Source organism: Balaenoptera borealis (assembly GCF_965194805.1).
Source record: "Balaenoptera borealis genome assembly, chromosome: 12".
NCBI lineage: Eukaryota > Metazoa > Chordata > Mammalia > Artiodactyla > Balaenopteridae > Balaenoptera > Balaenoptera borealis.
The window spans coordinates 47581973-47608148 of NC_138869.1; the positions used below are offsets into that span (position 1 = coordinate 47581973).

Below are 26176 nucleotides of genomic sequence, written 5' to 3' on the forward strand. Positions count from 1 at the left end.
TCCCGACATGTGCAGTACAATGAGATGATTTTCTCCCTAATGAGATTAGGAAATTCTATTAGCGCTCCAGCTGCTGACCTGATTCCACAAGGTTGAGGCTCCAGGGCTGGACCTGCAGCAACTGGGAATCTGTGTTCTTGGGAAGCCAGACCCCCACCCTCCAGGTAATGGCCAGGTGGGTCCCCAGACCCACCCAGAAGCTATGGTCTGCCCCCAGTGCGTTCCCAGGACCCTCTCCTTGACTCCCTGCTCCAGAGGAGCATGAGGGCCCCAAGTCTTCACTCCTTCCATCCTGCTCAATAATAACAATCATAGATAATAATAATAATTATTGAACATGAGGCAAGTACTGGTCTAAGCACCAGACAGGTATTAACACTTTTAGTCCTCACCACCACCTTCTGATGTAGATATTATTTTTATTTCCACTTAACAGATGAGGAAATTGAGGCACAGAGAGATTAATTGCCTGTGCAAAGTCCCACAGCTAGAGCAAGTGCCTGAGCTGGAGCAAAACAGGCCATCTGGCTGTGAGCCCCCTCTTCAGCCTGCTTCCACCTTCCTGATCAGGTTTCCCTGTCTTGTCCTACTTCCTCAGAAGGTCTGCCCTCCTCCACCTCCTGCAGGCCTCAGGGTCTGAGACCCACATTTGCCCTTTTCCTGGGTGGACTGCTCTGAGCCCTGTGCTGGGGGCAGGGGTCAGCAAGGGTACTCGGTGACTGGTTGGGCAGACATCAGCCTGTCATGGGATAGGCTGACTGAGTGATCAAAGCTCTGACTGGCCTCTCATGATCTGGCTCTCCCTTCCCATCACCTTTCTGACAGTTGCTCCAACTCCCCTCCCCTTTACTCCCTGGTTTCCAGCCACACTGCCCTCGTGGCATTTCCTCCAATACACTAGGCATGCTTCTGCCTCAGGGCCTTTGCACTTGCTGTTCCTTAGGCCTGGAACATGTTTCCCCCAGATGATGCAATGACAGTATGTTACTACAACATTATCACCACATCAACGTACTCATGCGTGTCCTGATTGCTTTACGCATATTAGCCCATTCATCCTGGCTTCGATCCTGAGGTGGATATTTTATTTTATTTTACTATTTTATTTTATCTTTTGGCTGCACTGCGTGGCATGCGGGATCTTAGTTCCCTGAGCAGGGATCAAACCTGCGCCCCCTGCAGTGGCAGTGTGGAGTCTTAACCACTGGACCACCAGGGAAGTCCCTGAGGTGGGTATTTTAAATCCATTTTACAGACAAGAGACCTGAGGCACAGAGAAATAAAATAACTTGCTCACAGCCATCCAGCTGGTAAGCAAACCCCGTCTGTCTCCAGAATCTGGGTGCTAACCCCTCTGCTATACCACCCCTCACCTGGTTCCCCCCTCCTTGCCTCCTTCAGGTCATTGTTTAAATGCCTTGTAATAAGGGGGTTTCCCTTTCCCTCTTCCCCACTTTTGTCCTCCCACAGTACTTAGAGCTTGGGCTAATATTACTTGACATTTATCAGTTTGTAAAGTGCTGAAATATTTTGAACTTGATGAATAACTGTTGCCCAGAAGCTCAGAAGTGTTCCCTTGCCACTCTGGCCCTTCTCCAGATTGTCCATGATCTGCAACTCTCCAGGGCTCACACCTGGCACACACAGGACCTCTAGGGCACTGGTCCTGTGTCACCACAGCGTCTCAGTGCCCATGCCTTACTAGCTGCTAAGTATTTAACTGTCATCCCTGTTTATCATCATTACATACCATATATGCATACATACACATTTTTCTTCTTTCTTTAACTTTTGTCTGTCTGGAAGCTCTAGGAAGCAGAGATTTTTTGGTAGGCTTATTCACCCCCAGAGCTCAGTACACAATAGGCACTCAGTAAATACTTGGTAAGTATTTTTAGACCTGGCTCTGGTGACCAGTCTGGGAGATGGGACCTGCCTGGCACTGCATGGCGGGGCGGACTCACCGTGTCCAGGGGGCGTTCCAGCATCATAGGGCGGAGGAGGCGGCTCCCTGGGGAAGTGGCCTCAGGGTCGCCTGCCCCCAGCAAGGAGACCACCCCGTTGCAGTCCACAGTGCTGTTCCTTTTGCCATTGAGGACGTGGCTTGGAGTTGAGCTTCCGGGACTGGGTTGTCCCTGGGCACTAGGCCGGCGCAGGGGCCAAGGCACCAGCAGTGATGTGCGGTGGCTCTCACTGTCCCCGGCTGTGCTGTTTTCATCATCTGCAAAATCTGTCTCAGAACCCATGTCCCGTCGGCGGAAGGTGAAAATGCTTCCATGGCTGGAGCGTGGCTTCAAGGAGGTCCTGCTGAGGCCGTGGGTGATGCTGAGATGATTCTGAGGGCACACAGAGAGGGGGCATGACCAAGACGGTTCTTCTCGTGCTCCCAGCTTATCACTTGTGGCTTTGGCCCCAGCTCAACTTGGGGCATTGAGGGCTTTTGTCAGCCACATAGGAACTGGATGGGTTGAGCCGGGGGTGCTCAGAGGAGGGGTGCAGCGTTAGAGGCAATCCTGCATCTTCTGGGATCTCTGCTCACCTGAAGCCTGTGCCTCTGGGGCTTTGAGATTGAAGCTTATCTGGGGGAGAAGGGGGCAGGAAGGCCCCTGCAGACAGACCTGGCCCAAGCAGGGCCTGGGGCAATCAATCACGTCCCTCACTCATTTGGGCACGTCCTTGAGCTCCTGCCAATCCACACCATGGGGAGTCCCTCAGTCCCAGCCCCAATACTGGGGACTTAGCTGAGGTTGGGGATATCCTAACACCCAAACCTACCCTATCCCTCTGCCCAGGGCTCCTCCACTCTAAGAGTGGCCATGGGAAACAGGAGGGGCTGGGAGGGGGCTCAAGGAATATTCTCCTTGGGGAGCAACCGTTGGGGCTGTGACAGCACCAGGGGCCTAGCACGATGGCCTTTTCATGCCGGATCCACCCTGAAAGGGCCAGAGCCACGGCCGGGGATTACCACTGCTCGGGGACCATCCTCCGAGTCGGACTTGGGGAACCTGTCATCCCCACACTCCTCCGACCCTGAAGACATTCGTTTTCTCCTCTTGCTCCTTCTCTCGTGAGAGGTTACTGCGGCCAAAGGGGACATCTCCAAAGAGCTGCGGGACACGGTGTCCACACCCCTGATGGCGAGGGCCTGAAAAACGGTGGATGTCTTGGTCATTGAGACATGATGCAACCTCAGGCCAAGGTAGGCCAGGCAACGCTCAGCACCTCCGTTTTCCCCAACAGTTAAGTGGACTTGCCCACTCACCCCCAAATGAGTACATCATGGAGAGGTGAGCTCAGACAGACCCAGGATGTTTTGAGAAAGATCCAGATCCAGGGATGAAGAGAGCAGTGGCTGAAGTGGGCAGTTCTTGGAAGAGTGGAGGGTTGGGGCAGGTGGGAGAGGGGGTGTTGATGAGCAGAGGTAGTGACAGAACTAGAGGGCAGGGGATCTTCGAGAAGGTTCGGCTGGTCAAAATGGGTGCTGCAGGATGTGGCATGGAGCAGTGAGAAGGAAGTGGAGGTCCTTGGCCTGGTTTCTAAAAAGTCTGCTCTGCAGTTAGCCTCTGGCACCCGCCATGTGTGGAACTGTGGGGACAGCCATGGCAGCAACGCCAGTGCCCATTTTCTGAGCCTGTTCAGGCCTCCGACCTTGGATCTTCCTCACTACCCCATCAGAAGGTATCCCTTGACTAGGATAAACTATGTCTATGGACACATGGTTCTCTTCTACCCAGCATGCACTAGGCTCACGGCGACCATCTTTAGCCAGGAGCTACCACCTTTACCCACCTGGCACCACCATCACCCAGAAGACACCATGGTCATAGGGAAGAGCGTTCCTCAGCAGGTACCATACTCACAGGACCCACCTTTACTCAGCAGGCACCACTTTTACCTAGCAGGCACCTCCCCATGAACAGCCTCTGTCTTTACCCAGCAGGTGACAAATTTTTACCCAGCAGACACCACATTCACAGGAAATACCTACACCCACCAGACACTTGCTTTACCCAGCAGGCGCCAGCTTTACCCAGCATGCATCACTTACAGCCACCAGCTTTTACCCAGCAGGCACCACACTTATAGGCATCCACAATCAGGTGAAGGCTTGTTCTGGAGGCTCCTTGGCCACACTGCTCACCCACCTCATGCTCTTTCTTGAGCATCTCCATGGCTTCCTGGAATCGCTTTTCCTTCTCCTCTGTCTCAGCGATGGTGGCTTGGTTTTGCTCCTCGTAGGCCATGGCAACCACAGCCAGGATCAAGTTCACCAGGTAGAAGGAGCCCAGGAAGATGACAAGCATGAAGAAGATCATGTAGATTTTCCCTGCAGACCTCAGGGTCTGGGGGAGCAAGGGGGCGGAGGTCATCTTCACTGGGGCCCCTTCTGGGTCAAGGTCATAAATCCCAAGTTGCCCAGCCTGGCTGTGCCAGGGGTTCAAATGGCCACAGCCTGGAGAGGGGGTAGAGCATGTCCCACCTATAGAGGGAAGTGTCCTAACCTACAGAAGAGAGTGACCTGCACACAGGGGGCAGTACCCCACCCATGGAAGGAGGCAGAACATTTCAGTTGACACAAGAAGTGTCACATAGGGTGGACCAGTGTTCCACTAACAGAGCATGGAGTATCCTATATAGAGGGCTGAGTACTTGGTCACCAGCAAAATGAAAGTTTCTTTGCTTGCTGAGTCCCCATCCCTCAAATGTCCCCTGTGCCTCCTCTCTTCTGACCAGTGGGCAAGCTGCTGGGGCGCTTGTGACTAGTCATTTGTGCAGCCTGGGCCCTGGTGCTAGACACTGAGCCCGTTCCTGGCAGCTCTCTGCTGGCCCCATGCACCCACGTACCTGCTGGTACAGGCGCTCCCAGCAGTCCTGCGTCATCAGTCGGAAGAGCGCAAGGAAGGCCCAGGCGAAGGAGTCGAAGCTGGTGTAGCCGTGGTCAGGGTTCTCGCCTGCCTTCAGGCACCTGTAGCCCTCAGGACATGTCCTACGGCCAGACACACTGACTTGTCCCATGCTGTGAGGGGTCCTCTGCCCCTGAGACGCTAGCTCCACAAACCTACTGCCACACTGCGGGGTCCTGCCGCCGTGACTTTTCATGCTGTGCCTCCCACCCGGGATATCGTCTTCCTCTTTTCTCTACCCATCTGTATGCTGCTAGGCCTAAATCCAGCTCCCTCTGCCCACGTGACACACCATCCCAGCTGCTGTCTGCATTGCCTCTCCCCTCCCAGAGGAAGTGCCAAGGGCCTGGCTCAGGTTTCTTCCCTGCCTGCCTACCCCAGGGGAGTTGGGCACAGTGCAGACACACAGGGGGAGCATGCGGCTGAGGTAAACAGGATGGAGCCCAAGGCAAAGGTCAGGTGGCCGTGGGGCTGTGGGATGATTCTAGGGTGGATGGGCTGGGGCCCGGCCATGTCTGGAGGGGACAGCCTCTCTCCCAAAGAGGGAGTGATGGTCTGGAGTCACGAGTGGAGTGAGTGTGTGAGAGAGAGGATGGGGGCAAGGGGAACTTGGCAAGTAGGAGGATGCAGCCAAGGGGCCTCTGTGCCTTGCTAATGTCCTAAATTAAGAAATTAAGACTTTTTCTTTAGAGACAGGAAGGGCTCTGGAACTCCATATTCAGAGATGCGGGACTACAGCCCCGAAGAGCACCTCCCTTAGGTGAGCCTGTGTGACCCTCCCCATAACAACCTATGACAGTCACGCTGACCCAGGCGCCGGTGTGCACAAGGCCCTGGAAGCTGCACGTGGCTACTGGGCATCTCTGGGTACCACACCCGGGCTGCAGGTCCAGGCCCTGCTTGCCCTGGAGGAGAGTCTAGGCTGCCGGTGGAGGCCATACTCACTCTTGACCTGGTGGACGGATGAGGAGGGAGGAAGTGAAGACAGGAGGAGGTGGGTGCCACCCTGGGGGGCTTTGGGAAGGGAATGGAGCCAGGGTTGGGCTAGTGTGGGGCCCTGCAGGGTTTCCTGGGCTGCCCCCCAAGTCCAGTCCCATCTTCAAGGCTCTGCTTGCCTTCCCTGAAGAGCCGAACCCCCATCTCTTTCTTCACCCCTTCCCAGCTGTCACCCTGTGGAGGTGGGGGGCAGCTGCCATGGGCCTGGCAGGGAAGGGAGGCAGGGAAAGGTCTTGTTGTCCCTGGGGTCAAGGGCATAAACTGAAAGCACAGTCAGTTGAGAAAGCACTGGGAGGAGACTCCCCCAGCTGGGTGAGGTGGCCCTGCGGGGGGTGGGTGCTACGTACCCAGCGTCAGAGCTGTTCCCACACAGTAACACATCAGAGGTGCCATTCTTGAGCAAGTAGTTTTCTGGAAGAGAAGCATCCAATGGTGAGAGGCACGTGTGGCCCAGACTCCTGGGGGTTCCAAACTGCACCCTGGGCTTTGGGGAGGTAGCCACTGCTGGGGGTCTTCCGTCCGCTCCTCTGCCCTCTGCCTGACCTCTGCCCTCTGCCTGACCAGGTCTGAGGCAACTCTGGCTGATTCCCTGGACTTCCTCTGGCTCCTCCTCCGACGTTCAGCTGCCAGTGTCCCCAGGTGGACTCAGGAAATCCCCACAGGGAGCTTCCGGACCCTGCCCCAATCACTCAGGGGGCCAACCTGGGTCAAGAGAGGCCCTGAACAGGAGGCAGGGGTTTGTTCAGACATGGCTGGGGCTGGACCAGATGAGACGTAGGACATCAGTCCTGTCACCTCCACTCTGTGACCATCCATCAGTCCCCATCACTCCCCACTACCTGCCTTAGTCTTAGGCGTCAGTTCTCCAAGTGTGGTCCCCAGACCAGCAGCATCAAGCATCAACTCTGAACTGGTTAGAAAGGTAACTTCCCAGAGTTACTGACTCAGAAACTTGCAGGGTGCGGCCCAGCAGTCTGTGTTTTCCAGAGCCTTCCAGGTGACTTTGGTGTACACAAATGTTTTAGAACAGCTGCTACGTGGCCACACTGAATCACAAGCAAATTTACTCATTGAGTTTCCGTCTATTTCTTTTTTCCAAAGTGGACTGCTGGTGTATGTTAGAGGCCTTAACTTCAGAACGGCCCTCGGGGTCCTTGTGGCCTGGAATGTGGCCTCGTACCAGCATCTACCTTTGGTCTAGACTGATGGCTCCAGTCAAGAGAGGTGCTGGTCATCAGCCCGGAGGATGGAAGTGTAACCCACGGGGCAGTGAAACAACTCGAGGGGCTCACATGGCTTTGTACAATCACCGAGCTTGTCCTGGGGTGCATGGGCATGGACTTAACATCCTGACAAGGATCACTGAAGTCAAGTGACAAAGCCCATGCCAAGCAAATGGGGCCTCTACTCTGAAGCCTCACAAACTACCCCAGCTCCGTCCCCCCACCCTTTCCCAAGCAAAACCCCTCTCCCTGCTGGCAGGCTGGTCTCCTCACCATTCCTGACCCTTCAAACGTTGTAGCTGCCGTTCTCCTACCTACATCTCCATCGTTCCCACTCTTCAAGTGTTATCTCCCCATCTAGCCCGAGAAGTCAGGAGGACAGGTGCTGAATCTGCTCCTCTCCTGTCCTCTCTCCCAGAGCCCCAAAGGGCAGGGGCTGGGATCCCTGACACGCAGCCGGGTCTCTGGGGGAGCAGATAGGGCTTGGACGTCCTCAGAAGGAGGCCTGTGTGGGAGATGCTCGGCCCTGGTGGCCCCACAAAGCCCTGCCTGGGCCACAGAGCCAGTCAGCACCTGGGTCGTTGAGGTAGAGGTCCAGCGATTCCCAGACCAGGCCGTCAGCTTCCACGGAGCCGTTGGTGCCGCTGAGCACCGTGAAGTTGCGAACGCACTTGTGCCTCAGGTTGCCCATGAAGAGCTGCAGGCCGATGAGGGCGAAGACGCTGAGGCAGAAGACCGTGAGGACCATCACATCGGCCAGCTTCCTCACAGACTGGATCAGGGCCCCCACGATGGTCTTCAGGCCTGGGGGAGGCGAGGAGGAGCTCGGAGTCACCCACGGCACCCGTGCTCCCTGCTCCAGTGGACAGCGGCCAGGCCTGAGGGGTGCCGGGCCGGGGGGGCGATCATGAGGTGGGGGCAGGGGAAGGAGGCCTCTCCTGGGCTTTTCAGACCAACACCTCCCTTTCCTCTGCTGCTGAGAGTCTGTCCTGATCCCCCTGGGGCAGGAGTCCAGTCTGGCTGTGTATTTTCAGAGGGGCCTATTTCTCTTTGCTCTCCATAGCCAAATAAATGAAATAAGTATGGAGAATGCTGTCTGCTTGCGGGAGAAAACACTCAAAGCCCATCCCCCTCTGGTTGGTCCCAAGTTATGCCAGGCCTGTCCCTTTAAATGTAGTTCCTGGAAAGGAGACAGAGGGCCAGGCCCCCTCCAGGGCAATGGACAGCCTTGGCCTTGATCCTGAGATGGGGAGTGACACAGCCATTCTTGGTAGGGGAATGTGGTGTGTGCACTGGGGAGGTTGGCGGGGGGGTCTGGCTAAGGCCATGGTGGGTGACGTCCTAAGGGACCTGCTCTGGCTCAGTCCCCACTTTTGGGAAAGGCACAGGGGTACCTGTTTTGTATTTTCCTCCTCTGCCCTGTCCCCCTGGGACCCATCCCCGTCCATCCCACCCCCCAAAGCTAAGAGGCCGTGATCTGTTAGTTGCACGGCCCAGCTCCCTGCAGAAGCCAGCGCCGCACAGAAAAGCACGTGTAGACGCCTTTGGTCTGACACTTGGCTGCGGTCCTACAGCAAGTTCACAAGTTCAAGCAGAGCATTGGGAGCGAGGGGGCTTCTCTGCCAGCAGCAGGGACTCACCTCCCATCCCTCCTCCCCACCCTTCCCCACCATCAAAGCGGCCAGATCTCAGATTAAGCTCCATCCATCCATCGTCCAGCCGGTTAATGTGTTAGGAGCACCTGTGCGGCTGTGCCCACAGCTGCTGTGCCCATGACTCAGAGACAAGGAGGCAGCGATGGGCAAACACGGGAGAGGGGAGAGGAAGTCCTCCCCACAGTGCCGCCAACGCTGCTGCCTGCCCAGGGCTGGGAGGCACTCAGTGTTCTCTGTGAAATCATCCTGGCAGATGTTGGCAACTGCCTGGGCACTGGGTGGACCTTGCAGGGGTCTGGGCCCAGAGTGGTGGAGGTGGTGATGGTGGTGGCGGGGTTCATGAGCCTTCTGTAGTCCAGAACTACGCTTCATCTCTAGCAGAGCTTCTAGGACCCTCGGTGGGCATCTGGTTCTCCTCACCACGCTTGGAGACCCACCCATAGTGTGGGGCATGGTGGGGGCAGAGTGAGGGGCCGTGGGCAGCAGCTCACATACCCAAATTAAACTCTGGCTCCAAAGTATCTGTGGCCTGAATCACTCAGTTCAAGGCTCTGAAAAGCACCTCCTGATCTGTGGAGATAGTGTCCCTGGGGACAATCAGTTGGTGACCCATTCCTTTAACCATTTCTCACATTGATGAGAGTCCACTTCTGGCAAGAATGAGTCCAACCAAGTAAAGGGATTCTTTCTGAGAAGACCCAGGAAGAGATGGGTCCTGGGGGATCAAGTGGGAAATTCTCCCTCCACTGAAGTTCTAACAGGCTGGGCGAAGAGCCCTTGGAAACTAACCATTCCGATTCATTCCCATTTTAAAGGAAAGGAGACTGAGGTCTGGAGAGGGCCACGGCTATTAAGCCTCAGCTCAGGGAACGCCTCCTCAAGGGAGACTTCGGTAATGCTGACCACAACATTTTCCTAATGACCACTTTCAGGAGCTGCTGTTTGCTGCCTCACTGGGTTGCTGGCAGCTTTGAAGAGATCCAGTGGGACTCGGTTGGGGTTTGCTGGCTCCCTCCTTTAACCCCGGACTGAGAAATATTTTCCTTTGTCAGCCTTATTTTTTTAAAGTAAAACAAACTGGAACATGATTTTTCTTAATTGTCGTGGTCAGTGTGCTTATCTATCCTTGCCGGGTGTGTGCTGTGAAGTCCCCAGGGCCCTAGAGGACAGACCCTGGCCGATGACGCCTGTCACAACGTTGGGGGGGCTCCATGGGGATAGGAACAGAGTGCCCCACTCGCTACAGGCTCTTAGCAGAGGTCTGGGCCACGTGCGGGGAGTGTGCGGGCAAGTGGCTCCTGTGCTCACCCCATGGTGGGTTCAGAGCCAGGAGGAGTATTGAGGCTCAGTGTGAAAACAGCATAAGTGGGGGTTCCTCTTATTAGATAATTAGCCCCACCGGGGGAGTCTGAACTCCTTCAGGGAGCTCACAGCAGGGTCCCTGCCTCCCTGGGGGCAGCAATAGCAAATGCAGGCCAAGGGCCCAGGATCCCCGAGCTTTCCAAGTCAGGAGTGGATACAACCATCTGGCTCACCAGCTCTGACATCTCTCCAGATCGGTGACATGCAACCCGTTTCCAGCTGCCTTCTTAAAAGAAATGCCTTCTCTAGTTCTGAGTGGGGATGCACTCAGAAAAGTTTCTGGAAGGGGCCTCTGGGCTCTGAAATCATTATAAGTCTTTGAGAGTTTTCCTAGATGGATGGGGTAGACTGGCTTTCTAGAGAGGTCGTCTGGGCCTCAGAAGGTTTCCCGGGGACAATTGCCAACATGCGTCAAGGAGAATTTCTTCCCGAGGCTACCATGCACGGTTTGCTAAACCTCTACCGCACATGCAGCAAGGGCTGTTAGACGCCAAGGCCCGGTGACACCTGTCCACAGAGTACTCTCCGTTTCACAGAATGGGGCTGCGGTGTCGGCTGTGTGTGTATGACCAAAGGGGGCTCAAGGCAGGGACCGGGCACTCAGCCATGAAAGGCCATGCCTGAGCTGTCCTTTTTTACTCTGGGTGTGGTTTCCCTCACAAACAGTACTTCTAGTTTCCTTATCGGAGGATGATGCTTCAGACTGAAGCAACTCACATACAAGCTTTTAGCTATTCCAATAGTTGAGTTCAATTTGGGAAATAAACCACTACCTTGGGAAGAATTTGGGTTCAATCCAGGACCTGCCATGGAGTACTCTGTGCCCCCGGGGGTCTATGGTGGTGGGCTTTGCTGGGGTGGGCAGTCCGAAGCCCATTCTGAGGCATGGAGGGGACAGACGTGCCCACTGAAGACAGCCCCCATACCCAAGCTCTGGGAAGGGTATTCTGGGGACAGGCATATTTGAAGGGGCCTTCCCGAGGGTCGCCTTGGCTCCCAGGTAGCTGGAAAGGCCCAAGCGTGTCCCTCCAGCCTTGGCGTTTAACCTGATTTTCACCTGAAATGACTGATATAGTTTTCAGGGCCCGGAAGACTCGGAAGGTACGTAAAGCTGAGACATTGCCCAGGTCCACAAATTCAGTGGTGTATCTGTAACAAGGGAAATTCACACACAAGACAGTGACAACACGCCAGTAGGACACACAGTCAGAGGAGGGGGGTGGGGGAGACGGAGAGAGAGTCACTTGTAGCTGAGATCTGGGAGGCAAACCTGGGCATCTTACCTGGGATAACTGAAATAGTTTTTAGAGCTCTCAGGACTCTGAAAGTTCGAAGAGCCGACAAATTGCCTAGTTTTATATTTTCTGATACATACCTGTAGAATCAAATCACAGTTATTGGGAATTACAAAGCGGCACCTCAGCCCGCCCTCCCCGACCAGCCCTCTCCCTTCTCCCCCTCCCACGGGGAGGGCTGTGCATGACCCGGGGCCTCCCCCAGGTTTTCTTCCTGATCTCATCCCTCCTGCCACGGGGAACCTCAGCGAGGGTGCCTTAAGGATGTCCACAGAGCAAGCTCCCAGGCGGCTCTCTCGGTGATGGTCCTGTGAATAACCAGCGCCACGAGGTAACGACTCTGCCACGTTCTCCATGCCACTTGGGGACTATGACACGAAGCCACATGGTCGGGTCTGAGACTGGGGACACAGCAAAGAGGGAAACTCCATTTTCCAGGAGGCTCAGGCCAGGTGATATAGGAAGCAAGCGGGTTTCTGGTCCTGGTTTTGTTCTACGTCTTCTGCAGTGTCACCAGCTCGTGCCTGGCAGCTCTGATCCGTGGGACCCTGAAGTCTAGCTGAGACCGCTGCGGAGTCATGGCTGGGTGTCCAAGGGCAGCCCACTCCCTCCTTCCAACCACAAATCTCTGCGCAAGGCGTGGCTCAGGAGTCCCTGAAGTCAGGAGGTGGAGGTGACTTGAGTACTCAAAGGGAGAAGAGTTCCCAAAATGATGCTTTGGAAGATGAGATGGGAGGTTGCCCAAATATTTAGCTCTTAACTACTCACAGGCAACGGCCAACACAAGAAAAGAAAAAAGCAGGTTGAGGGGTCCTAGGGATGTGCCAGCCCCTCTCCCATGAGTCCACCCCAGTCTTGGTGTCTTCCCACGATGGCCCTGGGTCTCCACAGGAGTAGTGACCTCGGGAGGCAAGCAGCCCTCCTCAGTGTGTGTCCTGCTTGGGCCCGAGTGGTGCTCAGCAGGGTTGAGTGGCTGTGGGGCTCCCACCTGCAACTTGGACAATCGTCCATCCATAGCTTCCACAATCACAGGAGGAAAGAGTAGGTCTCTGGCTGGCAGGGACCCACCCAAGCAGAGCGTGAAGACACGTGTGGATGGGTCACATGACCAGGATGTCTGAGAGATGAATGGATAGTGTGTGACCAGGCCTGTTGGGACAGTGGCAAGTGACTTGTGATATTTAACCAAAGGTTTCATATCCAGGGTGTCAGATTTAACCAAAGGTGTCTGATGTTTGACAAAGAACAGCAGACTCAGGATGTCTGATGTTTAACCAACCGTGTCCGACCCGGTGTCTGAGTGACGTCAGTCCAGGGACACTGGGTGAGTGTCGAGGGTGGGCTGACAGTGCTGACAGACTCACTCTGCCTATCACTGTGGACCTCCAGGCCCTTCCACTCGGCTCAGAGCTTCTGAATCTGTCTTCAAGCTCTGGGGTCTGCAGGGAGGGACTTGGCAGGCTGTGCCAAGGGACTCAATGTCCTCGGGTCAGCCGGGTCCAGCTCTGACCCTGGGCTGACACCAGCTTCCTCTCCATCCACTCATGGGGCTATTCCATCTTTATGGGGTCCTGTGGACGAGGCCTGCTGCCTCCTTACTCTCCACATCCCTTCAGAGCTGGGAAGTCAGCAGACTCATTCTCAGCAGAGCTTTCCTTCTGTCTACACCAGATCCTTTCCATGGTGTGGTTTCCATTCCTTCTGCTGGACTCACTGCAGCTTGCAAATCTTTCTTGGGCGCAACAGTCAGATGCAGCTCTGTGTTCCGGGGTGCGTAGAAGTCACCTCCCTTGTTCTGGCCCATATACATCTATTGATTTAGTCGAAGCTCCCTCTCAACTTTTGATGGCTCTTCTACTTTCTGTGAGGGCTCTGACCCTCAGGCCTCTGTCCCACACTCTCCTCTCAGGCTTGGACTCTCTGTCCAGACATGGTGTGGCCATGGGACTGCCAGGTTGAACCTGGACCGTTGCCGATGTCGCTGTTACATGGAAGCCACAGTTCCAGCTTGTGCATGGCTCTGGACCCATTTCCTGCTGCTACTCCAATGCGTGTGGCCTGGGACAAAGTTTTCTTGTTCAGGACACTGGCTTCAAGGCTGTCTCTTCTGGTTACAGGGAATGGGCAGAGAACTGTGCCAACTGGAGAGGGAACCAACCGTCCCTGCTTCAGCCTCTTCTCCCTTCCAGACCCTGCCTGGCCCCTCGTGTCTCCAGTGAAGCCCTGCCCATCTCCTGCTTGGATTTAGCCTGTCTTCACCTGTCCCAGTGTAGACCCTGCCTTCCCCACCTCCTCAGGGCCCCCAGCGCTGACAATGCTTGCCCTCTGCTCAATACCTGCTGGGCATAGGAAAGCTGAGACCCCAAGGTATGTGCTTCCGGCAGCCTTCAAGGCCAGCTGTGTGGCTGAGAACAGCGTGCAGCCAGTGGTTGATTGTGGGTGAAGTCAGGTCACACGTGGGAGAGCAATACTGAGGAGGAAGAAGCCTTGACGGTGGGGCACAGGGCAGGGTGAGGACAAGGTGTGTCTGTGACCACGTCTGTGACACGGGGGCTGCCGCCTCTTTTACTTGACCCAGAACTTAGTGCCTGGCTACTTCCCATTTTGGGGCCCTAGACCCTCACCAAAGCCTCTCTTGGGGCCCTGGAGAATGGCAAGGCAGGAGAGACCCTGTATTTAGCAAAGGGCCAGCTTCAGCAGTGGCCCAGGTCAGGGTGGAGCTCTGCTCCTGCCAAGCTGGCAAAACGCTCCTCCAAGCCATTCTACTCTTTCTGCTGTGGCCAAGTGGCTGGGCAGGGGCAGACAGCTGCAGGGGTGGATCGTGGGCCCTGGCACAGAAAAAGCAGCTGGTGGTGGGTGAGAATTCCACCCCATCACACCAGCCCCAGCGCAGGAGGGAGCCTTTCGGAGGCCGAGGAACCATGAGGAAGGCAGGCCCTGGCCTTCTTCCTGCTCTGCCCCTATCTTGCTGTGCAGCCCTCCTATTCCAGGCAGACGGCCCCTCCTGGGCTGCTAGGCAGAGGTACAGACAGCACGTTAGCTACTGCAGTGATTGCCACCCTCTCCTCTCTGCCCTCCCTCCCTTCCCCTCCATGTTTGGTTTCCATAGCAACCCCAGAAGGTGGGCGGCTGCGCTAACTAGCAGGTAATGCCCAGCTCAAAGGGGGCGACAGGAAGAGCTCTGGCTGCGGGATTGCAAGTGGAGCCTGGCAGGCTTCCTGGCACCCCCCCCAACCCTCCACAATTCTAAAGTGGGTGGGGTTGGGGATCAGGTGGAAGCCTAGCCAGAAACATCAGAATAGGGGTGCTTCTCAAGGTTACGAGTTAGGAGACTTGGTTTGAGCCCCAGCGTTGCTGCTGATTCATTCTACAATTTTAGGCAAGTGGTAGGCTCTCTTTGAGCCTCAGTTTCTCCATCTGTAAAACGGAGGGTGGGATGGGGAGTTTCACTGAATAGAACTTTGTTGCCACTTAAGACTCCTCTGATTATTCTAAGAGCCCCTCATTATTGAATCATTTTGGCTATAGCAGATCACTTTTCACAGCATTACCACGGCAGTAATTCATTGTTTTCATAAGGCAGGAGCACTGTCAATCAAAGTGCCAGGCCAATCCAGCCCAGAGCACAAACCTGACATGCCAATGGACCCAGGCAGCCCCAGGGGAAGTTAGTGGACCATTTCTGTGAGACGCTCGGAAACCTGGAAGTAGTCTGGTGGCCTCTGAGGCCCCGTTCTGCTTTTTCTCCCCTGGTTCTGGTCCAGAGTGAAGGCAGGAGGGCTTGGTGAGGAAGGTACTCCTGCTCTGTGATTCCCAGTGGAGGGAGAGGTTTTCTGCGGGATTCCACGGGGATTGACTGGCATGAGACAGGACAGGAGGACTGGCTAAGGGCTGGATGGGGAGGACTCAGAGCATTTCCCACAGTCATGGGCTGATGACAAGCCAAAGCCTGGCTCCTGCCATCAGACAAGGGGCCCGGGTTGTGGGAGAGTTGCTGCCATGACACAGTTCTGCTGAGGCTCTAGGATGGGAAGGTAGGAAAGGCTCAGGCAGATGCTCTATCCTCTTGAAACCCCTTCCTGTGACTTCGAGCCCTCAGGGGCCCGTGGATCACTGCCCACCACCCCCCACCACCCCCGCCATAGGGCACCTTGGAGCCTGGGCCCGCCTTAGCCTTAGCCATCCTACTCCATTCCCATGAGTGCAAGCCCCTGTCTCTGACAGAGAATGCTCCCTCCCTCCTCACACATCAGACTTGCCTCCCAACTCTGTGTTCTCAGCTGATGATCCTGCTTCTTACCACTGAGAAAACAGAAGCAATCAGAAGAGAAATTCCTTCTCTCACTATCGGCTCTATCAATCCACCTCCACTGCCACTTGAAATTCTGCGTTCCCTGCTCTTACGGCCAACACTCCACCCAGACCCTGGATTCTTACCCCTCAGGCCAGCTCAAGGGCTTTGCTCCTGCAATTGCCCCCTTTCCTCCATCACCAACTTCCCCTCTCTCGTGGATTGTTCCCATCAACTTGCAAAGATGCCTCCCTTCTTTAAAGGTCCTCCCTTCACCCATCCTCCCCTCTGGCCATCACCTTACTTTGGGTCCTATTTTAGAGCAAACCCCACAAAGCAGATGGGTACATTTGCCTCCCCCCCGCCCCGCCCTCTTCCCACCCTCCCTCAAGCCTTCTCTAATCAGCCATGTGTCTCCCACTCCCCTGGAAGCCATCTTGTCAAGGTCAAAATCATCAACCATTTTTATGTTGTTGACTTCAACGGTCCATCTTGGTTCTCACCTTCCTCAGCCTCCTTGTGGTTTCTTTCAAGTCGAGTCACATTCGCCCACTGGTTTTCAGGATACTGCTCTCTCCTAGTTTTCCTCAGCCGTCCCTGGCGGTTCCCTCCAGTTTCTTCGCTCCATCCTCCTTTTTCGTGACTTCAGGATGTTAGAGCGTCCCAGGGTACAGTCCCCAGGCGGCTTCCCTTCCCTGGCGACACTCCCAGATGATCTCATCCGGTCTCCTGGCTTTAAATACCATCTGTATCCCGACAGCTTCTAAATTTATACCTCTGAGTGGACCTCTTTCCTGAACTCCAGGTTGGAAGATCCAGTTGCCGACTCGATATCTTACCCTGGATGCTTTCATACCTAATACATTCCAGACCGGATGTTTGATTCTTCTCCTCCCTCTGTTTTCCAGGCCAACGAATGGTCACACCAGCCACTCAGCTGCTCAAGCCAATAGTCACCCTGAGGTCTCCTGTCAGCCCTACCTTCAAATATACTTAGAATCTGACCATGTCTCTCACCTTCTCCACTGGGACCCTGGTCCCAGACACAGTCCTCTCTCTCCTGGCTACTAAAATAGCCTCTGAGCTGCTCCATCACTTCCCCCCTTATCCCTCCACAGAGTCCTGTCCACAGAGCAGCCAGGGCGATCTTCCTAGAATGTAAATCAGACTGCGTCCCTCCCTGCTTTTAACCCCCATTGGCTCCCATCACTCTTGGCTTTTATCATGGCCTGTAAGGCTGCACAATCTGTCCCCCACACCCCACTACTCTTTCCCTTGTTCACTTAGCTCTGCCCAGGCCTTAATCTACACTGGATTCAGGGCGAGTGGTAGCCTCTCTCTGAGCCTCAGTTTCCCCACCTGTAAAACAGCAGGCTGGAGTCAGCTCACAAGTAGCGTGCCTAGAAACAGGGGTTCTGATGCATGTTCTGACCACCAGGCAGAGAGCACCCCATCAGCAGGGTCTAGCTTCCCTCTTTTCCTCTCTCCTCTACTGCATGGATGAGCTCAGAGCCGCTCACATCCAAGGGTAAATAAAGACTTTGTCATGAACTGGTGGGTTCAGTGAATCTGAGAATCCTAGGAAGTGGCAGTTGAACTGAACCTCTGATACCACCCAGCTCAACACCGACCTTTCACCAGTGGGGAAACTGAGGCTCTATAAGGGTAGGGAGTATAACCCTCGTCAGCTCTGCTCTTGTCAAGGTGTGGCGCCCAGCCCTGCACACACTGGGTTCTCCACACACATCAGGCTTTCAGAAAGGGTTTGATGGCTGAGCCCCTGACCATGACTCCTGCATGGGAGGCCTGCCCTAATCACTCATCTCCACCAGAAACCAGCATCCATTGCCTGAGACATCCAGAGTGGCATGTCTCAACCCAACCCCTAAGCAAGGGTCCCTTCCCTGGCAAGGAAGTGGGGCCTCAGCTGGCATGGCTGCAGGCCTGGGGTCACATTTGCTTACTGTGTCCCTGGCATCAGTTTTCTCATCTGTAAAATGGGAGTAAGGAACCCCCATCCAGGTGACCTCTCTGGCTGGTGTGAGGACCCACTGGATCATGTCAGTGACCAGGCGTCTCACAATGTGCCAGACATTGACTGAGTGGAGATTGCAGCCATGCTGGGGCACCTGGCATAAGCTCCTGGGGATGCCCAGCCACTTCTCCAGCTCCTTTGCTCTCTTTCCTGCAGTTTAAATCACCTTGGAATCCAGGTCACTGTTCATAGTGGTCCAGAGATTTCAGGTTGTAACATTGGTTTCCCTTGACAGAAACGGCAGAGGATGCTAAACCAGAATCTTAATGAAGTCCCTTGAGCAAAGGGCTGCCACGGAGCCACAAATGAGCCAGGGGGCCTAACCAGCATGGCCGCCTGAGCTACTCTGAACCCGTCTCTCCCCACCAGGGTGAGCCGAGGGCCTCCACGCCATCTTCCTCCTGCAGAGCTGATGTTGCCTCTGCAGGGAGGCAGAGAGGGCTGGGCAGCCCCGGGGCCAGGAGTGGCGCCACGCCTGTCAGTGTGGCCGAACCCGCACAGCACAGGGGCGAGGTACTTACGCCATGATGATCACACTGAAGTCCAGCCAGTTCCATGGGTCCCGAAGGAAGGTGAACGCATGCAGGCAGAAGCCTCGAGCCAGAATTTTGACCAGACACTCAAAGGTGTAGATGGCAGTGAAGGTGTACCTGGGGAGGAGAGACCGGTGGGCTTTCTCAGGGAGGGTGAAGCCCGCAGGCCAGGTTGGCAGGAGCCCTATGCAGCTTCCCTCTCGAGGGCTCTCAGACCAGGCTCCCTGCAGAGCCCCCATGGCAGAGCTGGAGTTGGGGGCCGGAGCTTCATTCCAAACACCTGGTCAACTACTGCATCTTCCCGTTTACTCAGCGTTGTGCATGCCCATGTGAACCCTCCATCTTCTGTCTCTCGGTTGTCTTGATGTAACAAGACCCTCCACGTATCTCCCCACCCCAGCCCTGGGGGTCCAGGTACACAGGCATACGGTGGCCACTTTGGGACAGTTAGGACACTCAGTCATGGCCCCTCACTCTTGTTTGTGGCTCCTCAGTGACGGGAGGATTCTCATCCTCAACCACCTACAGGCAGGTGGGGACAGCTGTCTACCTTGGGCCTGGAAAGGGGGGTGATGTTCTAACACTTGAGGCTGGGAGGTTGCTGTTCTCTGTGTCCGGGGCCAGCTGAGCAATCCCAAATGCTCAGATGCTGGGACTGCAGCCCACAGGGCCACAGCCATGCTTGTCTCCAGGTCTCAGCAGTTGGACGCAGACCCCAGCACCGACCGTGCTGCTGGGTCCTGTGTGAACAAGGAGCGCCACCAGGCAAGCCAATTAGGTAAGAGAGGCTGTCCCCAACATTTCGCTGGTCCCCTAAAAACAGGGCCTGTTGGGTTCCACTTAGAACCTATGGGTCAGGTACGTTCATTTGGGAAGAAAGAACCAGGTACGGTTTTCTAAAACTGTGCAAATGGTTTATAGGAAGCAGGACTTAGGGAAAAGAGGCAGCAGAGTGTGGTGTTGAGGTCGGAATAGTCCTGGGCCTTTTCCCAGCAGCCACACCCCCTAGCTGCAAGGTCTGGGGTGGTTACTTCTCCAGTTCTGTCTCTCATCTCTCAAATGGGCATAGTGTCTGTACCTGCCCTATTGGGTTGTCACGAGGGTTACATGATGCTTATTGTTCCAGGATAGTGCCTGGCAGGCACTAAGTGCTCAATCAATTATTAGTAGTATTGTCTCAGAGCCTTCTCCAATACCATCAGTCCTCTTTAGGGTGGGTCAGGGAGAAACCCTCACTTGGCCAACCTGGAGAGCTTCCTCTCCTGAGGACATAACTCAAAGCATGAATTTGGCAGGACTGGAAGCAGAGAAAGAGGGAAGGGCTAGGGCAAGGACCACCCCCCCCCACCAGGTGGGTGAGTCCCTGGGCCTCTGCTGGGGTAACTTTGAGGCCAAGAGTCTGGAATGGAAAAGGCAGGGTGGGAGGGGCTGGCTGGAGAGGCCCTGAAGATACTCACTCGACATATTTGGTCCAGGGTGGAGGCTCGTGCTGGGCCATGAACACGCAGTTGGTCAGGATGGTACACATGATGAGCATGCTGAAGAGCATGGCGCAGGGTCAAGGAAAGCCGCCTGCAGGGGGCCAGACGGGCTGCCACCGCCAGGGGGTCCCGCCCCAGGTGTCGGCACCACCAGGCCAGGGCTGCCAGATCAACGAGACAGGGGCTCCCAGGGGACGCACCGGGGCTCTGCCCAGTCCTTGCCAACCCCTCCCCACTGAGGCTGGACACCTGCCCTGCTCCACAGCCCCCAACAGGGACCAGACACCTGAATTCAAACAGCAGAGTCCCTTGTAGGGCCCATGCTGGACAGAAGGTGGGTGGGGCCGGCCCCCACACCTCAGAGGTTTTTACCCATGGCCTAGTGGGAGCCCTGTCCTTGGCCACATGAGAGGGAGATGGGCGTTTATAAACAGCTCCTCAGGGGCCACAGTTTCGGGCAGAGGAAAGCCACGGTGGCAGGGCCCCGAGTTCCCTCCTCCACTTCTATGGGAGCAGCCCACGCTGACCTTTGAACTAGGACATCCGCCAAAACGTTCATGCCTTGTCCGGACACAGTGACCCGGGGGGAGGCAGGGGACCACATCTCTGGCTGCTTCCTCCTTTGCACATGCTCTTCATTCGTGGCCTCTGCTCCGCCTAGTACACTGCTTCCCTCCTTCAAGGAGTGCCTCCTCCGAGCAGCCTGCCTTGACTCCTTGCTTGCTGCACCCCCATGGCACCAGGCATCCCTCTTTTAGCACGTCTGGCTCCCTGAATGGCAGTGCCCATCTGTCCCCACCAGAAGGGGAGCTCTTCAAATGCTGGGATTGCGTCTCGGGCATCCTCTGGGCCCTTGGCCTCACACCGAACTGCTCCAGGCTTTGTCTGATCCCTGAGTCTTTTTTTTTTTTTTAATATATTTATTTATTTGTGGCTGTGTTGGGTCTTTGTTGCTGCAGGTGGGCTTTCTCTATTTCCGGTGAGCGGGGGCTACTCTTCATTGCGGTGCGCAGGCTTCTCATTGCGGTGGCTTTTCTTGTGCAGCACGGGCTCTAGGCGCACGGGTTTCAGTAGTTGTGGCACGCGATCTCAGTAGTTGTGGCTCGTGGGCTCTAGAGCTCAGGCTCAGTAGTTGTGGCGCATGGGCTTAGCTGCTCCGCCGCATGTGGGATCTTCCCAGACCAGGGCTCGAACCCGTGTCCCCTACACTGGCAGGCAGATTCTTAACCACTGCGCCACCATGATCCCTGACTCTTTGGCTCCAAGTCCCAGACACTGCTTCAGGCTGGACAAAGCTCTGACTGACCGCCATGGCCTCCCTTACCTCTACCGGACCTACAGAGGAACAAGGGCCAGACCCTGGGCCTCTTGTGGGTAGGGGCACCCCCGAGAGGCCCAGCCCAGAACAGGGACACTCTGCTGCCCCACAAATCCTCTCCCCGGCCCGAGAGAGGAAACTGGGCCTCCCTTCCCTGCAGCTGCCCCCAGGCTCACCACCTTGTCCCGGCCTCAGCCCTGCGGGCAGCAGCAGCTGCCAGCCAGGCGATTCCCACGGGAAGCCCAGGAGCTGCAGTAATTGAGCTCCGGGGGCCTGCCTTTTCCCTCCCCATTACAGTTCCACCCTTTCCCATGGCTTCGCCCAGCCTCGGGCCCGATGGGGAGCCCAATGCAGTCAGACTGGAGATGGGGCTGAGCTGGGGTACTGACTTTGGTGGGGGGCCTGCCCAGCTGGGGAGAGAGGTGGGATATCTCAAGGAATCTAGGTGAATGCCCTCCACACCTCCAGCACTCCTTCTAGGGAATCCAGGGAATCAGGCAATAGCATGTCAGACCTGGCCCCCAGTTCATAACGAATTCTCCAATTTCTCATCTGAGATCAGAGGGGTCAGGTTTTGGGACACCCACCCCAGGGTTTGGATGCTCAAACCAGAGTTGCTCAGCTCAGCGGCCAGGGCCTCAGGGAACCTCGATTCCTCCCCGGCCAGAGGGTGTCTCTCCAGACACTGAGGTCCCTCCCTCAGCTTGGTATCTGTGCATCCCTCTGCCTGGGGGAGGGTCTCCATGGCCAGGCCTAGTTCCTCTCTAGCTTTCAAGGGCAGGATCAGATACCCATCTCAGTAGCCCTTCTCCCCTACGCAGGTGCGCGTGTGCACACACACATTCCCGTTCTTCACACCCCGGCTCCCTGCCAAGGCTTTCCTCACTGGGCAGGCAGTTAACAAGCCCCTCAACCAGACTTTATTCATCCCCACAGATCCATTGCTAAACCAACTGAGGATCAGATGATTCCTGAAATATGAAAGTAATGATGCTAAGAGCAAGTATTTATTGAGCCCTTCCTAGGTGCCAGGCTCTATTCTCTGCATCTGTTAACTAATTCAATTCTCCCAAGAACGCAGGAGGTGTTCCATTTTGTCTCCATTTTGGAGATGAGGAGACTGAGGCACAGAGGTTATCTTGAAGGATGCTCTAGTAGGCAGAATAATGCCCCACCCCCCGTCAAAGACAACTACATCCTAATCCCTGGAAACTATAAACGTTAATTTATACAGCAAAAGGGACTGTGCAGATGTGATTAAATTAAGGATCTGGAGATTATCCTGGATTATCTGGGTGGGCCCAATGTCATCACAGGGTCCTTATAAGAGAAAGAGGGAGGCGTCACCATGATGCTTATGAGAAAGACTCCACCAGCTGTTGTTGACTTTGGAAATGGAAGGGGGCCAGAGCCGAGGATTTCCCGTAGCCCCCAGAAAACAGAAAAACCTAGAAAACAGACTCTCCCCTAGAGCCTCCAAAAAGGATTGCAGCCCTGCCGATACCTTGCTTTTTAGCCCAGTGAGAACTTTTTTGGACTTCTGACCCCCAGAACTATAAGGTGGTAAGTCGTGTTGTTTCAAGTGGTGAAGTTTGTGGTAGTTTGTTACCGCAGTCACAGAAAACGACTGTGGGTACAAACCACAGGGTGAAGGGCTCTGTAAAGTGTGAGCAGACGGCCATCCAGGAAGAGGAATAGAATTATTTGTCATTTTTAAGAACAAACCTCATGTGAGCACATGTGCGTGGCTCTGTGTGGGAGACAGGGAGGCCTCTTAGCCATTGAACTGCTCCAAGATAGGATATTATGAGAAACCAGACCCGCCTCTGGCTAGGCTGGCCAGGAAGGCTTCCTGGAGGAGGCATTTAGACAGGCACTGGAGGCTGGTTAGGGTTCCTCCAGCCGTCAGTCAGCTCAGCTGGTCCTGGTGAGGCTCAGAACTGGGGAGACCCCTGTCTGGGGAGCCAAGCCTCTCCCAAGCCCTCTCTCAGTGCACACACCACTCACAGCTCTCATTAGAGTAGAGAAAAGGTCACTTGGCAGACAGCAGCAGTGCAGACAGGCCGCCTTGGACCAGAGGACTTGGCAGGACACAGACAGAGGCGAATCAAGGTCTAGCATCAAGACTTAGGGAAGAACCAGAGTAGACAGCTCTTCTGAGCCCGGCTAGCCAGGGCCTAGGTCACACGGTGGGAAAAGACAAGTGCTCCCTGAATGAATTTTGGCTCTTCCAGACACAGCAATGGAGGGTGAGGTGCGCAGATTCTGGTCTCTGCCACTTGACTGCTCAAAACCCTGCCTGGCTCTCCTATCCTTGAGGACAGCCCTTCCACTATTCTCAGTCTTTCTTGTGTATGTGATCTTTTCCTACCTAGACTGAGCCTTTAGTCCATGTGACTCCACCCAAGCATCCCTGGGTCCCCCATGGAGCCACCCACACAGCCAATACCAGAGAGATAAGTCAAGTGTACTCCCGGCCAGGGCACACCTGTTTGCACTGCCTGGTGGTTTCAGGCCGATGATTGAGCTGGTTTCATGTGTGGGCAGAGGCAAAGGCCAGCTCTCCAGGGCTGAGCTCAGCTGAACATCTTCAATCCTGCCGTGTCATTGTCCCCAAACACCCACTCCCAGCCTCATAATTAAAATGCCAGCAAGGACTGCCAGCCTGGGTTGTGGGGAAAGCCTGAAACTGGGGCTGCCTGTCTTCAGATCCTAAGGAGTCAAAAAACTCCCAAAGAGAAGGGAATTAATGGTCGGGGTATTTTCATATATTTGTGCTATTAAATTAACACACACACACAAACACACACACAAGCATGTGGTTTGATTGCCCATTTGAATCTTCTAGGGGAATGTGGGAGGATTTTGTGAACAGATCCTATGCACCCAGGAAGGCAAAATGCTGCTTGCCATGAACGTGCGGCCTCTCTGAATGTGACTGCAGTGGAATTTGGCGTTCTGTTGGTTTCTTTTATTTAATCCTGGCAGGAACACACTCTGCAGGATTATAACAAAAATACTTCAGAAAAAAAATTCTACATGCCCATATTTACTTTTTAGGCAACTTCCCAGGGACGCGCTGCAAGCGTGGAGCCCAGAGCAAAGCTGAACTGAGTTATCGCGCAATCACCAGCATGTCACTGGGAATGCCTGGATTGTCGCAAGTGAGCGGGATTTCTTTCTGGAGAGCAGTGACTGCATTCCTGCCCCCTTGTAAGTTAGTCTTTGCCCCTACCACCCTGTCCAAAGGGCCTGGCACAGAACTTTGCACACTGGGGACTGAGATGTTTGAATGGCTATAGAAATGTAAGCCAACAATCAGTTTCGGTTTTGCCACATGAAGAAGTTCTAGAGATCTATGGTACAACAATGTGCCTATAGTTAATATGACTATACTGGACACTTAAAAATGATTAAGATGGTCAATTTTATGTTACATGTTTTCTACCACAATAAAAAAAAAATGTAAATGGAGAGAAAGCTCATAATTCAAAACCTGAAATCTGTGGGCATTAGAAATGCATGGTGACTGCCAATGGGCATGGGGTTTCTTTTGGGGGTGATAAAAATGTTTTGGAATTAGAAAGTGGTGATGGTTGCACAACCTTATGAATATACTAAAGTCCACTGAATGGTACACTTTAAATGGTAAATTTTATGGTATGCGAACTGTATCTTGATTGAAAAAAAGAGAAATGCATGAAGAGCTTGTAGATTTCTAGGCCTCACACTGGTGATTCTGGTCTGGAAGGGGCTAGGAATCTGCATTTTTAACAAACTTCCCAGGTGCCACTGGCAGACTGACATTTGGAAATGACTGCCTTAGAGCAGTGTGTGCAAAAATCATGGAGACCTTCCTAAAATGCGGGTTCTGGGCCCAAGTTTCAGCAATTCCTATAAGATCCTTGTGATACTGCTGCTGCTGGTTGGTGTACCACACTTTGATGGCAAGACTCAAGGACACAGAGGGGCTGCTCCCAAACCCCACAATCCAGGCCCCTCTTCTCCCTCAGTGCCCCCCAAGCCCGCTAAGGGGCGCTATTGGAGGCCAGCAGTGCGCTCCCATCCCCAGGCAGTGGAGCATCAAGGTAGCTGCTCAGAGCCCAGCACAGGGTCTCCCAGATGCTGAGCTACTTCCCTGGGGCAGCTGCCCTGGGAGACAAGGTCCACCTCAGTGACCTCAGGGCCGGCCCTGCCGGGCGGAACCAGCCCCGCACAGCCTCAATGCCACCGCTCGGTGGACCCTCTGGCCAGGCTGGGGACTGCATTGCCCCTACCGCCTCCCTGGCCTCAGCTGCCCCATGGCCCAGCTTTGCAGGAACCCTGGGACTGCAGCTGCATCCCTAGGGGCTGCGGTGGCTGCCAAACAGAGCTGGGTTGGTTAGATACCTGGAGGAGAAGCCCCAGGTGGGAGCCGGAGCGTGCTTTCAGGGACGCCACGCCCTTGGAGTGAGGCCGGAGACAGGCTCCGAGCAAGAAGGCGGCTGGCCTTTCCTCCCGCTGCACTGCTCTCTCCAGGCTATGCCCACATGCCAGCAGAAATGACAACTCCTCGTGTGGTTGTCTAATCACTCTGAGGGGACTATAAAATTCCCAAGGGGGCAAGGACAGGGTCTTATTCAGCTTGACAACCCCAGGGTGCCGGGCAAAGTGCCTGGCACCTACAGGGAGCTTGGGAACGGTTGCAGAATGGCTCAAAATTAAACCCAGGACCACCCTTGCCTCATAAAGTAGGAGGCAGCTGTGAATGGTAGGCTGCCCCTGAATATAGTCTCTCCCCACAGTGTCTGTCCACCCTAGAGATCACCTTGCTGATGCCACAGCCATGGCCTGCATGGGCTGGGAGCGGGGGGTGGTCCCTGGACATACATGTGTCTCAGGATCTCCATGAGAAAGGCAGGAGCCAGTTGGAGGGGGCTGGGGAGCGTCTGCATGCAGAAAACAAACGGGGCCCTGAGGCCCTCCGACTGGTCCCTGGGTTTGGGATCAGGCACCGGGGCACAGGTGGGCAGACAGTGGAGCCAGGAAAGAGCTACTCTCATCCCTGCCTGGACAGGAAAGGCCCCCCCGAGCAGTCAGCCTC

General features: G+C 55.1%; 1 protein-coding gene across 3 annotated transcripts in view; it reads right to left on the reverse strand.

The window, feature by feature from the left end:
* The window catches only part of SCN5A (sodium voltage-gated channel alpha subunit 5), a 90807-nt gene that overhangs the window by 58931 nt on the left and 5700 nt on the right, over positions 1 to 26176 (reverse strand). Inside the window, exons 4-12 of one of the 3 annotated variants that reach the window (XM_082348285.1) lie at positions 19752 to 19841; positions 18283 to 18411; positions 11198 to 11289; positions 7697 to 7927; positions 6248 to 6311; positions 4846 to 4987; positions 4146 to 4343; positions 2966 to 3145; positions 1965 to 2336 (exon numbers count right to left, since the gene is read on the reverse strand). In XM_082348285.1, coding sequence (XP_082204411.1) covers positions 1965 to 2336; positions 2966 to 3145; positions 4146 to 4343; positions 4846 to 4987; positions 6248 to 6311; positions 7697 to 7927; positions 11198 to 11289; positions 18283 to 18411; positions 19752 to 19841 — 1498 coding nt within the window. Of the gene's footprint in view, positions 1 to 1964; positions 2337 to 2965; positions 3146 to 4145; positions 4344 to 4845; positions 4988 to 6247; positions 6312 to 7696; positions 7928 to 11197; positions 11290 to 11423; positions 15949 to 18282; positions 18412 to 19751; positions 19842 to 26176 lie in introns of those variants that run through there. The other 2 variants (XM_082348287.1, XM_082348286.1) reach the window with 2 other exon arrangements.